The 16177-nt window shown below is 43.4% G+C and overlaps 1 protein-coding gene across 3 annotated transcripts in view; it reads left to right on the top strand.

Annotated features, from left to right (window-relative positions):
• The window catches only part of SASH1 (SAM and SH3 domain containing 1), a gene marked incomplete at both ends in the record, with an annotated part of 539456 nt that overhangs the window by 501657 nt on the left and 21622 nt on the right, over positions 1–16177 (top strand). For 2 of the 3 annotated variants that reach the window (XM_080342260.1, XM_080342258.1), the window contains 2 exons: positions 10289–10421; positions 13223–14058. In XM_080342260.1, coding sequence (XP_080198386.1) covers positions 10289–10421; positions 13223–14058 — 969 coding nt within the window. The remainder of the gene's footprint in view (positions 1–10288; positions 10422–13222; positions 14059–16177) is intronic. The other variant, XM_080342259.1, reaches the window with a different exon arrangement.

The following is a 16177-nucleotide window of genomic DNA, read 5'->3' as shown; positions in this document are numbered from 1 at the left end:
GCCTCTGCCACACTCCCCCGAGACCTCCCCACCTGCCACAAGGTGCTGAGCAGCCTAAGGAGAGAGGCCATAAAATTTATGAGCAGGGAAAGCAGAAACAGCATCTCCCTCCCACAGTCTGGCCTGCGGGTGTGTGGTGAGAAGCCCACAGTGCTGTTTTACCTCCCTGCCCTCCCAATACCTCTTTATCCAAGGCTCGCAGCACAGCAGTGTTACCAGTAAGAAAATGGCACCCTCTTTGTTTTCGCTGGGGAGAGTGGCAGCAGTTGTGCAGACCTGGAGTTGTGCCATGCACGTCTGCATGTGCCAAGAAGCTGGTGCTGGGGGAAACCCCCCCTTATTTTGCCACCCTTTGCTGTCTTATACTAATCCACTTCATAAAAGGCAGCAGCAAATCAAGTCCACACAGTGACAGCTCTAGCTGGTGTGTAGTAATCTTTACTTGCTTCTGTCCTTCGTATTGTTTCCTGAGGACATTTTCATTTACCAAATCATTAAATGGGGCTAAAAGTTGAAAGGGTGTGCAGTATTGGATTTGTGTCTGCTACCATTGTCAAAGGCAGAATAACAGACAAGAACGGACTTGGGGTCCTATTCATTTCAATCTGAGAGATGCTGAAGCTGTTGGATCAGGATTGTATTAGCTATGGTACAAAGCTGATTCTGACAAAAGGCGAAGTCTGATAGAATTATCTCTGACTCACAACAGTCATTACTGCATTGTTTGGTAAGTGTGAAGAGTAGGTAGAAAAGAAATAATTACAGTGTAACTTCTGTAGCACCAATTACGTGGAGAGTAAATCTAAGTGTAACTACAGCCAATCCACATTATTCAGCGTTATACCGTATTTCAGTGATTCAGATTGTGGATGCTTTCTAAATGCACCAATTTTTGAATTTATTTTTATTCGTGTTACTGATAGCTTCTTAAAAACTTTAACCATTTGTTAACATTATCATTACTCATACTACAGGACTGTTACAGTCATTACTGCATTGTTTGTTAAGCCCTTCTTTTGGTATAATCAGTTTATCTTGTTAGAACTTGGTAGAAGTAAGCTCAATATCAATGAAGACCAGGGTATGATGAGGTGTGGGTTGTTTTTTTTTTTATTTCAGTCGTAGTGTTTAAACTGAAGCAACATGGATACTTTGAGCATTTTGAAAGCCATGCACTATGTTAGCCTTGGTTTTCTGTTGTCACAGGACTTACCAGTTTTTTAAAGTTATTTTTTTTCCCACTGATCTCAGGGATGGTGTCCAGCACCTCTCAGTCAAAAGCTAGTAGCGAAAGAATACAGCTTATATCTTTCCCCCTTTTCTATGCATGTATAAGAGCAGGATTTCCCATGGGTATAGTAATAAAAAAAACTTCATGAGAGAAACATACAGTTCCCAGGACACAACACAAAGTTTTTAAGGTCAGTGCTGTGGAATGATGATAGCAAAGTAAGAGACCATCAATGTGTTTATATTTAGTTTTGTAGAATGCTCTAAGGAGTCTTTTACCTATTTGGTTTGAAAATTTCCAGAACGCTTTAGAATTTGCAGGAGATATGCATTTATTTAGGAATAAAACTATATCACTTCTTTAAGCATTACTTAACATGCAAGACTTGCCCATGTTGTCATCAGATACCACTTGGCTAGGCATGTGTCCCTGGTGGAACTAAATTGTCACCACAGGGTTGTACTGAGCAGTTGACAGTAACACAGCCCAAGTAAACCTCCCACTCTCTGCCAGTTGCTCCTGCGGATGTGAAGGCTGGATATAATTAGTCTGTCGTAAGGTCTTCGAGAAAAATCGTCCTGCTCTCATGACTCAGAGAGCCTACAGTAACATGCAGGCAGTGACTGTAATTAAGCAATGTTCATAACCACTTCTGTTTTGACTGCTTTCAGACAAGCCCTGTTGACTGACTTTACCACAAAATGTTTGGCCACGTAATTGGGAAGGGTGAGAGGTGGGAAGGCAAATTAATTTAGTATTCATTCTAACACATTATTTAGCTTTTTTTATACCTTTTTGCCTTTGGGCAGCTGCTTGATTTCTCTGCTAGAGGGTGGGGGATGGTTGTAACAGCTTTTTCCAATGACTTCCCCCGGCATGCATCAGCCAGCAGGAGATGCTGTAATCCATAATGTGGTTTCACTAGCCCCGTCTTTTCTAAGACCAAGCCTATTAAGTTGGAACAAAGCCTTGCTCAGTTCGAGAATTAGGAATCTCAAAAGCCATGTGTTTCACTGCCCTATTTGGCAGACCCAGGCTGAATAATCTTTACTTGTGGTACAATAGAAAATTTTAATTGTGCTCCTGTTAGTTACCACTTGCCCCTGCTCCCCGCCACTGGTGTTTTCCTTCCTTGCACTTAAGACCGTAACATTAATAGTTTGATTGTTTGAAAATACTATCAGAATGTGATTTAAGTTACTATACCCTTCACTAAAGGGCTATCCTCTTCTATTGTTTTTTTTCTTTTTTTTCCTCTGACACAAATTTCACTGTATTTCATGTTGGTTTCCAGCACCAGTGCTGTACTCCGTACATTAATAGTGCAGCCTGCACCAAAGAATAGGGATTCTTCCCAGACCCTGTTAGACTTGCCAAAACACAAGATATGTTTGAGAGTGCCTTGTTAGAGAATTGGAAAGGAATGCTGTATTGTAACAGATACAGGATAATGTAATGCAGAGCTTCATTCTGCCACATATACCTATGACAAGTGGTACATGAATACAGTTGTAATGTCATTAAAATTAATTATGCTAATCAGTGAGAGAAACACTTTGCTATGAGGAAATGGGTCTGGCTTGCAGATGCAAACATCGGCAATGTGCTTCTCTAAATTATTTAACAGAAACCTGGAAACAGTTAACATCTAGGAATTTGCCTAAGCAGCTATTCTAGTATCAAGACAGACCTCCTGGGAGAATTAAATTTTTGTTCTCTTGTTACTTATGACAAATATTTCCCACTAATTTCAGCAAGCAGTGTCGTCACCAGCTAATGTGTAATACATCTTTCACCAAAGTAGCCATTGGATGCTCCTTTGATTTCCTTCTAAGTAATCACAGACTAAACCCAGACTTGGGGTTGTTGTTTCCTTCAGCTTACCTGGGGAGGCTGATACTGCAACTGCTCATTTTAAACTCACACAGCCTTTACAGTTCATCCACTTGCAGTTACTTAAGTCAAGGGGCAAAAACATTTATGACCTCTGTTAATTGTCTTGAAAATTTTGGAGGTCTTTATTCGTAACCTCAGGATACGATGTGCATTATCACATATAAGCTTTACACACTTTTTTATAAACAGCCTGTGCAAGGACTAGAGGTTTGTGAAACTTCCTTAATGACACTCAAAACCTTCAAAACTCAAGTTGCAAGCCCCAAACTTAGATCAATTTCACTCATGGCCGTGAACTTTTAAGGGAATTTGGGATACATTTCAAGGAAGTCACTGTCATGTTTCACTTCGTGTGGGCTGGTATGTTATTGAAATTGGAGAACACTAGCTGGTTTTATCTGAGCCTTAGAATTTTCCTTAGGGTTTTACATTGGAGTTTTGGGGCTGAAGTAATTCAAGGGTAAGAATTGCACCAGTAAATCAAGTTTACGTGACCACTAGGGAGTAGAGAAGCTGAGTACGGTCAGTAGTACAAACGTGGATAAATTTAAAAAGGATATTTGGCTAGGTGGCTTATTGAAATCAGCTAGTTGTCAAAATAAGTAGATGTTTAGCCCTGCGGTGATTTCTCAGTGTGACTGATCTGTGGAGAACCCAGATTAGCTGGTCATTGATTATATGGTCCCGAGTAAGGGCAATCTTTTCTTGTCTTAAGTGGGTGCTGTCATGGTTTGCCTTTGCTACTGCTTTCCACCACTGGATAGCAGTGCTCCTAATTCATAGAGGTTTTGATTTGTGTTTTCTTGTGCTCCAAGAAGAATTGTCCAAATTCTGGATTTGTCCCAAGGTTTGGGATTAGGTATGGCTGACTGTAAGAGGAGTGCCAGTTTAATCGAGCGTATCAGCGTGTTTCTTAGGAGGGGAAGTCTGAGCCCAGTGTAGAAAGAAGAGAAGTTCAAAGTCATGCAACAATGCTTCATATAGCAACAACGTGTCTAATTCTAGACCAGTCTGAGATTTCCGAATGAAACATAATTTGCCTTTCCAGTTTTTTGTGATGTTCTTTTTTATAGCACTGAAACCAAGGGAGGGTTGAGTATCTAAGTTCACTAATTTAAAAAATATCTAAGCAAGGTTTATTTTTCTGTCAAATTAGCCCTTTATAAAGGGAAATTCTCAGGAGGACTTTTTGTCAAAAGAATTTAAAAGTAAAAAATTTTAAAAGCCTGGTAAAGGGCTTAAGTGATATTTCCTATAGACACAGCCTCCACTCTAGCGGTCGTGTTTGAGGGTCAGTCTTCATCCTGGCTTTGCAGAGATTCTCTGTATTTTTTTTTCTTTCACTGAAATTCCATAGACAGTAATTAAGGAACTGGAGGCCAGCAAGAGGTCAGCAAGCCTTCGTCAGTGAAAACAGGGATTGTTTGCCATGTACAACACTCCCTTTTTTCCTTGTGGTGAATAGAAGATTTGCTTAGAGCCGATGACTTATGCCTTTCTTGCAAGTTATGCAGCTAGCGAGTAACTGGGGGAATCAATCAGTGAGCAGAAAACAGCTAATTGAGTCCAGCATCACGCTTTTTTCTTCTTTACATATCCAGCGCTGGAATCGGAGCCAGTTTGGTGTCTGATAATGTAACTCCAGAGAAGAGGCATTTTGTGCGCAGGATTCGGAGTGAATACAGTACTTAAGAAGAAGGGTCCAATCCTAAATTTTAGGGTTACGAAGCTGACAGCAGTTGAGGACTCAGGGGGAATTACTCGAAACTGAGCTTTAGGCCTATAAATGCCGAAGCTGGTAAGTCACTGAGCATGTAGCGTGATGTGGAGAGGATGCACCTCCTGTTTCAGAGAGGTGGAAAGAGAAGAGGCTTTTGTGGTTATTCTTAGGCACAGCACAGCATGCATCGCTTTTCTCAGTTCTCCTCTTCCTTTCCTTGGGCTTTTAAGTTCTTTTCTGTTTTGTTTTCCTGTCTCTGACTTTATCCAGGCATGTTTAATAAAACTTGAAAAAAAAAGTTGGAATGGTTGGAGTTTTTTGGCAGATGTAAAGTCTGTTAGAGAAGAAAGGACACGTGTAGCCACATCTCCTGAAGGGAACAGCAAAATCTCTTTGCATTTACTATAGAGCTTGTAGTTCTGAAGTGAGCTAGCCAGGACTGGGGGATGTGATATGATATGCCCATGAGTCTGAATGTGTATTTTTGCCCCACTTTGCTGAACAAGAATTGTCTGATAGCCAAAAATAACTGCAGCTTAGACTTAATAAGATATTAAGAGATTTCCTGGTTTCTTAGATGGGAGGTTTACTAGATATTTCAGTTTGAGGTTGAATTATTACTGGGCATAAAGCAAATTGTAAAGTTTTAATGTCTCTAAATGGCTTCACACAGCTCATGTAAAAGTCACGTATGTTTTTGTTTATGGAGCTGAAAAGGATTAAACAGTTAGGATGGCTATAACTGGATATTGTCCTAGTGTTTCTTAAACATTTTTATTAGGACCTGACTAGCAGGCTTTGCCTATCTTGTGTTTTTAAGTGCTGCTGCTATAACCCTGAAGTGTTTCCAAACATAGCCCTGCCGAAAATTTACTTCTGGTTTACATTTTGCCAATTAATTCCAAGTACTCTAATAAATGTTAGTTGTGTGTGTGTGTGTGTGTGTGCGTGTGTGAAGCACTAATTCAAAGGGGGAGGTTAGGTTTGTTATTTCTATGGTGTGTGGAATGGGCTGAATGTTAGAGAGCGGCAGAGCACTGCTTGTGCCTTGCCTGCAGAGCAGCCAGCAGCCTGCATGAGGAAAGTGAGAGAGAAAGCAAAGAAGACAGAACTACAGAGAGCTCCTTGAATATCAAAGTGCATGTGCTAATTTCCTATTTGTTCTTGAACGTAAGGCTTTTTGCTTTGATCTTACATATGAGATGATGCAAAGCATGGCCTTTAGACGTGCACAATTAGGAGAAGTATTCCAAGCAGAAGAGACACTAGAGGTGGGAGAGGAAGTTGATCTCTCCTGGACTTGATAGCCTTCATAGGTTTGTGTCCTCATTTGTTAGCGAGGAAGAGCTGGGTGGTGGGGATGGGCCTTGGCCTCTCCACAGTTTTCCAGCCGTGTGGTACGTGGTGGCTGCAGTCCTCTGCATGCAGTCCTGGGTCTTTCCAGATGCTCTTAATTTAGTCCCTGTTTCCCTGTAGTCCTTCACGCGTTTGTGTAGCCGAGCTCTCCAAACTGGCGGGGTTCCGCACCGTGAGAGCATTGCAGATGTGTCGGGGATGCACTTGCTCCAAGCGGTGCGGGGGAAGGCGGCTCCACCCGGCCCAGCCCCACCAAGGGCCCCGCAGGCTTTGCCGGCTCCCCTGCAGCCCCCTCAGCCCCTGAGGCTTCACGGGCTCCCCGGCAGCCCCCCTAGCCTCGCAGGCTTGCCCAGCCCAGCCCTGTGCTCTCTCTTGAAAGCGAGCGCGATTTTTGTGCATCGACTTGGCCAGTTGGTTATAGTTTAAGGCTGTGGAGCCAGCTGTCTGCAATCTGATGTAATGTTGCCCTGGAAACCAGAAATGAAACACTTAAGCATTCACCACAGAATTACTACATACAGCATTAGCCAAAATAATTAAAAAGTTGAGCCATATGGGGGCTTTCACATGATGGAAAAATTTGAAGCGGAGGGGATGGAAGTTAAGTTGTTCCTATTTACAGTACTGCAAATCCATTTGTTTTCCCCTTGGAGTGCAGGGAGAGGCCTGCTCCAGTGGCACCCTGGGGGGAATAGGGAGATGGAGGGGCCTCGACTGTTTTACCAGGACATTAAGGATGCCAAGGTTTGGTCTGACGGGAGAGCCAGGGGCCAGGAGGGAGACATTAGTGGAGGCGGTGCAGCATGGCCTCCTCCCATGCTGGGAAGCCTCCAGCGTAGCCTCTTGCAGACACATCATTCTATCTTTAACATACCATGACTGCCCCTTTGCAGTGCTGTCGCACACCAAAACGCATGTGAAGTGGGGAGAGGGTGCAAGGGGGGCTGACAGCAGCTGGCAGCATCAAAGCCTCGGGCCAAAGCCTGGATGCTAGAGCTGTCCAAGAAGCCATTTTCCCAGCCCACCATGCGTTAGGGAGATTGGGGTGATTTTCCCATCTGAAGTCAGGGACAGCCACCAAAGAAAACAATTCAGTCACGGTGGAAGAGGGGGAGGGTAGAGGGGGTCGGGGAAGTCAAAGCGTCGAAGTTCAATGATTTCCAAATATGTCGCTTACAGCCTGAATGCTTTACATTTCTGTTTTCTGTTTAAAATTGGCTGTAAAAGAAAGCATTACTTGAGCTGGAAAATTAAGCTCTGTTTCCCATGTGCCAAAATGGAAAGTTTTGATAATTTCAAGGCCTTTTAAAAAAAAAATTGTTTCAAAAACAGGAAGTGAATTGAAAGTAACTCTTTTTCAAAAAGGTTTTGTTTTCAGGGAATCAGCATTATTTGACAAAGTTTCCTGAGCAACACCACTGGCATAGTCACCGACATTTTCAGGCCTTTTTGCATAAACTTATTAGCCATCATTTTCCTTTACAGAAGACTTTCCATGCCACATGCTGCCCAATATGATAGGAAATAGGCTGTGGGAGAGGGGCTGATTCTGTTTTCAGTCAACCCATTATCTGGCCACTCCTGTTGTTAAGCACGAGCTGTTCTCACCTCCCTCGGCTGAGCACCAGTGCTAGGAGGGACCTGTCACTACCTGCAGAGGACCCTTGTTCAAAGGGTGCCAGGGTTTGAAGCAGTGGGCAAAACCAGCTAGTGCTTGATTATGATGGGACTTTATTTGTTCTGGAGTGTGGTGGGGAACCCATGTACTATCCGCTGGAGTTTGATGACAGTATGTTGCGCTGAAGCTATTTTGGTGTTCACTTTCACGGTAATAGTAGTGAATGCAAATGTCAGACATTGTAAAAGCTTTTGTTGTCACTGTTGACTCTTCATAACCCTGAGGGGGGACAGTTCTTTATCGGATGTCAGTAAGACTGGTTGTCTGTTCTTTGATGAAACCCTATGTGGGAGGACCAGGTATGAGCTGTTCTCTAAATTGTACAGAGCTCACAGTTCTACAGATGGTCTTGCAAACCAAGGGTGTATCAAAAGCTATGAAGGAAAGCAATGACTTAGAGCAATTGCATTTAATATAAAAATATTTTGAGTGCAGAGTATGCATGATGGTTGCTTGCCAGGATGCGCTTAATGGCCTAAGAAGTCTTGACTCAACTTCTTGATTATGGTCAATAATCTATTCGTCATCTTATCTAAATATATCTGTCTTATTGTTTGACATGTTGCTAAGCTGTCCCAACCATAATCTCTGAACTAATGCTCATCTTGCAGCTTAATTTATCTTGATATAAACAAGTATGGTACTCCTCTTTACAGCCCTGTTTTTCCCAAAGGAAGATTATTAATTACCTAGCCAGCCTGTACCCATAATAAATACATTCCTGTGGCTCTCAGATGGCAGAATGGCAATTCCTTCTTGTTTTGGAGTAACATGAAGTTCATGGGAAATAGGTAATTGGCAGTGTCCTTGCAGAAAGTGGCTAAAGTTTGCTCTGGTGTGGTTCTGCTGGCCTTGTGAGGTGCGTGCCAGTGAGGTCAGCTTTCCAAGCTGCCCCAGCTCCTTTAGGCACTGTTCGTGCCTTTGAAATTGTACATGTGCATCTGCAGCTGCTAATTGGTGTCCTGCCCCATGGCATCTACTGATATTACCACATCCTCATATTTAAGTGTCTTAGAAAAGCAGAAAGTGTTTTTTATATTTGGGCTGTCTTTTATTCAGCCTCTGGGTAAGAAAAGACAGCATTTTTGTGGAGGAAGAGGAGAGGGTGGCGCTTTTTTTTTCCTTTCTTTTTTTTGGCTTGTACTTGTTGAGGGTTTTTCTTTTTAAAAAGTTTAATTAGGGAGAAGGAATCAAAAAGGATGAGCGTGCTGTGGAAACCCAGATAGCTGTGCCGACAGGAAGTTGCACGTGGGTTTTAGAGCCAACCATTAGGAATGCGGTGAATTGGCTGGGACCGTGGGTGGAAACAAAGTAAGGTATACGATCCATACCACGCTCCAGCTGCAGCCCGCACCATGCACAGGAATGTGCAGCAGCACGCAGTGCCAGGGCTGTCCTGGCTGAGCCATAGAGCCCTGCTGGCCGCCTCTCCCCTTCTCTTCCCTTCCCCCCACCGCTTTCCACATTCTGAACTGATTAAAACAGAGGAAGTAGCACACTGAACATTGGATCTGGCTCGAAAATCGAAGTCGTCTTCTCGTTCACAAGGCATGGATTGTTTCAGCTTGTTGTGTCACTGCTGCTGGAAAGAGGGGAATTTTTTTTTGTCTCTGTAATGTTTGATACTTGAGGGAAAACAGCTGGAACTGAGCATGCTGGATCAGATGCAAAACGAGACGGGATGCTGGGGAATATGGACTGCACTGTATATCTGAAAAGGTCAGAGTTTTCCCTTGGTCAGTGCTGGAGAAATGCTGTGTCCATCTTAATTCCAGCCCCGAGAGCCTTCAGGAGGAGTACAGGGAGGAAGAAAGGAAGATTTTGTAGCTGTGGCAGTTTGTGAGCGAGGCAGATGAGGTCTCCTCCTTCCTTTTCCTTCCCATTTCTTTCTTGTGCTTCTGGTTTTGATTTTCTGGGAAGACTGGGGGATAAAAAAAAAAAAGAGAAGTCGTCAATGACAAAGATTCAGTTTGGAGAAGCTGTTTATAACCAGGTTTAAACAGCAAGTCCTGAGATGCCAGACAGACCAGTGACTGACCCAAACCGCAGGAGCATAACTGGTATGGTAAGAAGAGCCCTGGGAAAGAGCCCTGCCTGAAACTTACTGAGAGAGGACGTGGAAGTAGTTATTACACAATGCATGGGAAGAAGGACAAGGGCAGGAATGAATTTCAATGCCTAGGATCTTACGTTGCACAGATTTAGAAATCAAAATGGTATGTCATGCTTTCAGAAAAAGAAAAGAAAAAAGAAAACCGTCAGTAATTTAATGTTTCTGTCTGACCTGGGCTGAAAATGTTACAGAGCTGCATTGACCCAGCGCAGCAGATGAGCTGGGTTAACATGACTTGAAGGAGCGAGCCATGGAACTGCTACTTTATTAATATTCCCTTTGTTTCTTTGCCAGTCAAGAGAACAATCCGATGATGAAACAGAGGAGTCGGTGAAGTTTAAGAGGTTGCACAAGCTGGTGAATTCTACTCGCAGAGTCAGGAAGAAACTTATAAGAGTGGAAGAAATGAAAAAACCCAGTACAGAAGGTAAGAAGCAATGTGCATATGGTTAAAACTGCATGTGTGAATACATGTTTGTGTTGAGAGGGGACAGAGAGTGGAAGGATGGGGGAGAGAGGAGGGGTGGAGTGTTCTTAAGGGACGGTGAGAAAGACTGCCTTGTCTGTGGAGCATGCTTTACCCAAGTAATTGCATTTTGAGATGGTGGAAGGAGGAAAGTGACAGCCTGGGATGTGGTTACTGCTGATCTCCTGGTATTCCCAGAGCAGCACTGGAGAGCCCCTTATTAAGAGATTAGAACTTGGTTTATGTTTTATGCCTCATGCTGGGGAGAGAATGGGACTAAGAGCAATCCCCGCCGGCTGTCCCACAGGCTCAGTGAGGAGTTAAGCGGAGCCACCAACACGTTGCTCCCTCCTGTGAGGCCTGGGACAGCACACAGGTGAAGCTCTTGCTAGTTTTGGGAGAGTGGTGGCTGATTGGTGGTGCAGTTCCGCCACATGGCATTGTCCCGTGGCAAAAATACAGAAACTCTATCAGACATTCTTGTGGGATAGCAACTGCCTCGTGTAATACAATATTAACTCCTACTTTGGGGGAGCCTGCTTGTGCTTTGGCTCCTCAGTGAGCCCTGCTGCCAAGAGAGAGGGGGAGAGAAGGGAGGAGAAGGAGGGTGGGGAAACTGAGAAGCAGAGTTCAGCCCCTGGGAACGCTGTGCTGCAGAATTAACTCTAGATGACTTGTATCCATGTGTGAGCACTCAGATTAACAGAGCCTTAGCCTTAGGAGCCTCATTGCACAGACTGGCTTAAGTACTCACTAGAGTTGTGAGGACCCCTCAATGTTAGTGGATCCCCATCAGCTTTGCAGTGAGCTGAGCTGTGTTGTGATTCCTTCCTAGTGCATTTAAGGAGAACGTGTGCATCTTCTTGGGTATGTGGCAGGAAGCTGTTGGCAGATTTGTGGTCTAGCCAGCCTCTCTCCTGCGTGATGATGGTGTTACTGGCTGGTGTGAAAGGGACAGCCAGTCTAGAGATCTGGACCGGGCAGCTGTCTTGGTCTGAAAAGGCTTTGTCATCTCATAGGATGTGCATAAAGCTGGGTTCACTTGGAAGTAAAAACATGGTTTATGAGACGAGGCAAACAAAAGGAGGCTAGAATGTGCCAATATCTGAATCCATATGTATTTTGTGTTTGCCTGCTCCTAGTGAGCTAAGTAACTGAAGCTTCCTAATTCCTGGGCACCATTCTTATATAGCATTTAAAAACAAATCACATTGACATCTGTGTCATTATGGCTTTGTGTCATGGACTCACTCCAAATAACATCTGTTATAGTGTTGACACACAATGCATATTTTACAAGCTGTTTAAAAACATATTTACTCAGTGGACTTAAATTGTTTATCAGCACATATACAGTCCCAGGAGAATGTCTATTTTCTGTTCAAATTGGGAAACAGAGGGGGAAGAAGAGCAAGCTGGACAGTCCAGTGAAAGTGGTGTCAAAATCAGACTCCAGTCTACAGACCTACCCCAGAAAAGTTCTCCCGAATGAAAGCTGTGTGTCAGATGTGCTCCACAATCCCTTCGCTGTCATAGCAAGTTTTATATTGATAAAATAGCATCTTAGGTTGCAGCAAATGTATGTTAAATCTGTTTTGCCAACAGTGAATTGAAGATGGACAGGAAGCTTGTATATGGCAAGTAATCTTTCATCTTGGAATGTGTCTTATTATTGAGTTTAGTAAATCATAGATGTTTTGGTATTGCTTCAAATTTAGCTCTACCATAAGACTGTAGAAGCAATCAAAGATGAAGGCAAAGTTGGGTCAGGCAAAAAATTTATTTTGGCAAGAAATAAATACAATCACATTTCTCTGTGTGTTTCTGATGCATACCTGTGAATGCTGTGAAATTTGTCAGGCAGAACTGAGACAAATGTTTACTCTCTACTTGTTATTGCATCTAATACATGAACCTATACTTTGTTCAGAAGAACACACCAGAGAAGAGTTGTTTAGATGATAAATGTGAAAAGGAATTGCCATTTCAGGTCCCTTATTCCCTTCTTTCCACTCCAAAAAGGAGACCTGGCTGTTTTCCCACCTCCAGTACTTGCACTGTAGAAAGCCTTCTTCCCTTTCTGTGAAATATGTATTTGGTGAAAACTAAGTGTTTCTGTCATTACCAAGACACTGTTGCAGGCACACCCGCAATTTGGCCTGCTTTTGTATCTTTGCGTCTGTTTAAGCAAATTGTGTGTAATTAAAATTGATGTCTCTTCTCCCAGCAAAAACCCCAAACTTTTAATTTCATCCTGGAGTTCAACTCCATAACTTTCTGGGGAAAATACTGCTTTCTGCAGCAGCACTGGATATTGAAAAACTGGACCTGAGAGATACTAGGGGCTTTTTTAATACCTGGGTATATTTCTGACCTCATGTAATCTCACTAGAGCTGAGCATTATATGCAAGTATTGGAAGAAAAACATGAGAAGTAGATCCTGGTTCAGCTTCTAAGAGGTTCTTAGAGCATCTCTGGTCTTACTTAGCTGCAGATGAAAGAGGGGAGCTTAAAATAATGATGAGTTTACTTATGGGATGCTGTCGCCTGTCTGCTGTTAACTCATTGCAGAACTCGCTTCAGAAATTGAAGTAACTGCTTTAGATTTATCCACTCACAAATACCTTCTGGGCTGCTTATATCAGGAAGAGGTTTCTTCCATTTTAAGTAGGCGGCATCTTAAATAAATACAGTAAGTCTCTACAGGGAAACAGAGAATTATGAACGATGACATGCGCTATGCTACTTTTGTCCCCTGTAGGTGTGGAAGAGCACTCACTTGACAACTCTCCTATACTGGATGACAGATCAGCACTTTACTCTGGAGTTCACAAGAAACAATTCTACTTTGATGGCTCATGTGAAAAGCAGCCAGAGGACGACTCGGACTCACTCACTACTTCTCCCTCATCCAGCAGTCTTGACACATGGGGAGCTAACCGGAAGCTGGTGAAGACTCTCAGCAAAACTGATAGCCGTGGCCTTATCAAGCCTCCCAAGAAACTTGGGACATTTTTCTCTTACCCAGAAGAGGAGAAGACCCAGAAAGTTTGCCGCTCCTTGACAGATGGGGAAATGAAGAAGAGCCTCGGCTCGCTGAGCCATGGGGTAAGTACAGAAAGCATTTGCTTTTATGACAGCAACAGGCACAAGCACCATCTTCTGGTGTCCCTGGAGGAGATTCAGAGTGTAAGGAAGCAGATCCGATTGAAGAAAATGGATACTAACTATTCCTGTTCCAGAGCTTTTCTTTGCCAGCGCCCTGCTAGGAAAGGAGCATCCCCTGCAACTTGCGACCTACAGTTACTGCGGCACAAAACGAAAGGGGGTGGAGGTTGTGGCTTCCCAAACAGAAGGCTACGAGGGCGCACTTCTGTCAGCGAGTTCAATATTACCTATGTGGTGGAGAGAAGCCTGTACAGTCACCTCAACCTCTCACAGCTGGTGCGTCCCGTTACTGACAGGACCCTGAGCAAGGCCGACAAGCAGGACCTGAGAAGATGCCTGCTGGAGGAGGATGAGGAGGCCAAGAGGAAGTGGGCTGCCACAGTGGATCGCTGTACTAAAAGGGTTCTCTTGAGAATCCACCAAAAGTCTGTGAGTCAAAGAGTTGCCATGAAGGTGGTCTTCCAGTTTCTGTGGGGTTGCAGTCAACACTTTCTGCTTTATACTTGCAACTAAAATTCGGTGCTTCTGCTTTCCTTGCTGTTAGAAACTCTTAAGCACTGTAACTCAGCTGTAGGGGAAGACTTTGATACAGTCCCATCAGAGGAGAGTTTTGTTGAGTCTGCAGTTTCTGTGTGTACAGAGTAACTCAATGAGAGAGAGAGCAAATATGACAAAATGCTGCTTTTAAAATTCACCTAGTGCAGAAACTGAGATCACTGGTGAACAGAGGAGCCTTGAGGTGATGTAAACGTATTCTATGTGATGCTTTCAGAGTCAGTGTTCTCTTAAACGGATACTGAGAGATGAACACCATTTTTGGAGGATTAGAGTATCTCTAGGCAACTGTGCTGTTTTTCTCCTGCTGCCATTGCCTCATATTGGCCCTCCCCTGCTTGATTTGCATCTCACCAGTTCACCCACCCAGCTCTGTATTCTCTGTTACACACACAGCTGCAGAAAAACAGGGAGGTTTATGTTATGTAGACACTGCCCTCCTGCTTGCTGCTTACCACCACCAAGAAGTGTCCCTTCTGCTCTGTCCCTGCCCACTGCTCCTTCTTTCTAGTGTGAGTTGAAGGTGGTACCTTCCTTCAGAATCTTGTGGAAAGAGAACAAAGGGTGACCAAAAGGGATATTGTGCTGTGCAATGGGAAATTAAGTCATTTGAGCACTGCAGAGAGATCCAAAGCTGTTTTCCTGATTGTGTGACCCAGTTGTGATAGTTCCCTTAACCATGATGCTGAGTTTCCTAGGAATTTCCCACTGGGGCCAGCCAGATCACCAGAGCTGAGCCAGCTACTCTGTTGTCTAGTTGAGAATGTAGATATGTTCCCTACTTCAGTGGGTGGAAACAGCAGTGCACCCATAACGTCAAGCAAGATATTCCAGTGAACGATACCGTAGAAACAGCTTTTCCTCCTAAGTACAGGTTAGCTGTGGGAGGTGACCACGCCTTCATGGTTCCCTTTTTGCTCTTTGGCCACAAAATAGGTAGATTTTTTTCTAATTGGTACTATGAACGTTCTCTCTTCACAGCTTCACTATTTCTTCTGCTTTGCCTGCTTGCCCTGCCATTCACATGGTCCTGTTAATCTTCACAGACACTGTACTCAAAAGACATTGTTTTCCCATAAGGACGTTACAATGATAAGAGAAACCTTACTCCTCCTTTTGCGAGTTGAGCAATAGGGGTATCTCAGGCAAAAGAGCATACTCTTATGTGCTAGAGATGCCCCATAACAAAAATACTCCATAAAACTGCCATTGTAAATACAGGTGACAGAAACAAGCTTTTCAGTTCTTCTAATAAGTAGTCTCGCTACAGTAATTTCATTATTAAAACCATCTGGGTTGGCTTTTGCTTATTCACAGAGATACGAATGGAGAAGAAATTGATAGAGTTTTGTTGTTGTTGAGGAACTTGAACTCCTCAGTCAGCTGCTCCTCCAGCCTCATTTGAATGAGAGAAATGGTGGAGCCACACTGCTCTTAGTAACTTTTTCAACACACTCCTTCCTGAAACCGCAAAAAGCTGGAAAACTTCAACTAATGACCCTCCTTCTTCCTAGAAACACTTAACGTTTGTTTGCTGCAACCTCAGGGAAATTGCAATGCCTATGTATTCAGTGGAACTGGTCACTCTGTCTTGCCTTGCTGTTCATTTTTGTCATTTATATTTGTTTCAGTGACCTGGACATGCATGAAATTTTCAAATCGCATCAGTTTTTCTTTTGTCCCAAAAGGATAATACTTTTGATTGCATGGCCATTCCATTGAATATCCCTCTCCTCATCCACAGACCTTTTGTTTGGGTACAGTATTGCCAGGGTCACTACTGGAATCTGAAGATGGAAGTCAAATGTATGAGGACATCCATAATGAAACAATAAGCATTGATATTATGATATATTTATTCAGAAGCTTTTAACCAACAGATACTTTGCTCTCTGAGAAGACTGATTTAGGAGAAGCTCTGGCTGGTTTGACAGACAGCTTTGCTCAGAGCAGCTCCACATGTCCTCTCCGTTGCTGGGATTGCCGTACACTG

This window comes from Nesoenas mayeri, assembly GCF_963082525.1.
Source record: "Nesoenas mayeri genome assembly, chromosome: 3".
Classification (NCBI taxonomy): Eukaryota; Metazoa; Chordata; class Aves; order Columbiformes; family Columbidae; genus Nesoenas; species Nesoenas mayeri.
This window is presented reverse-complemented; position numbering and strand designations above follow the sequence as displayed.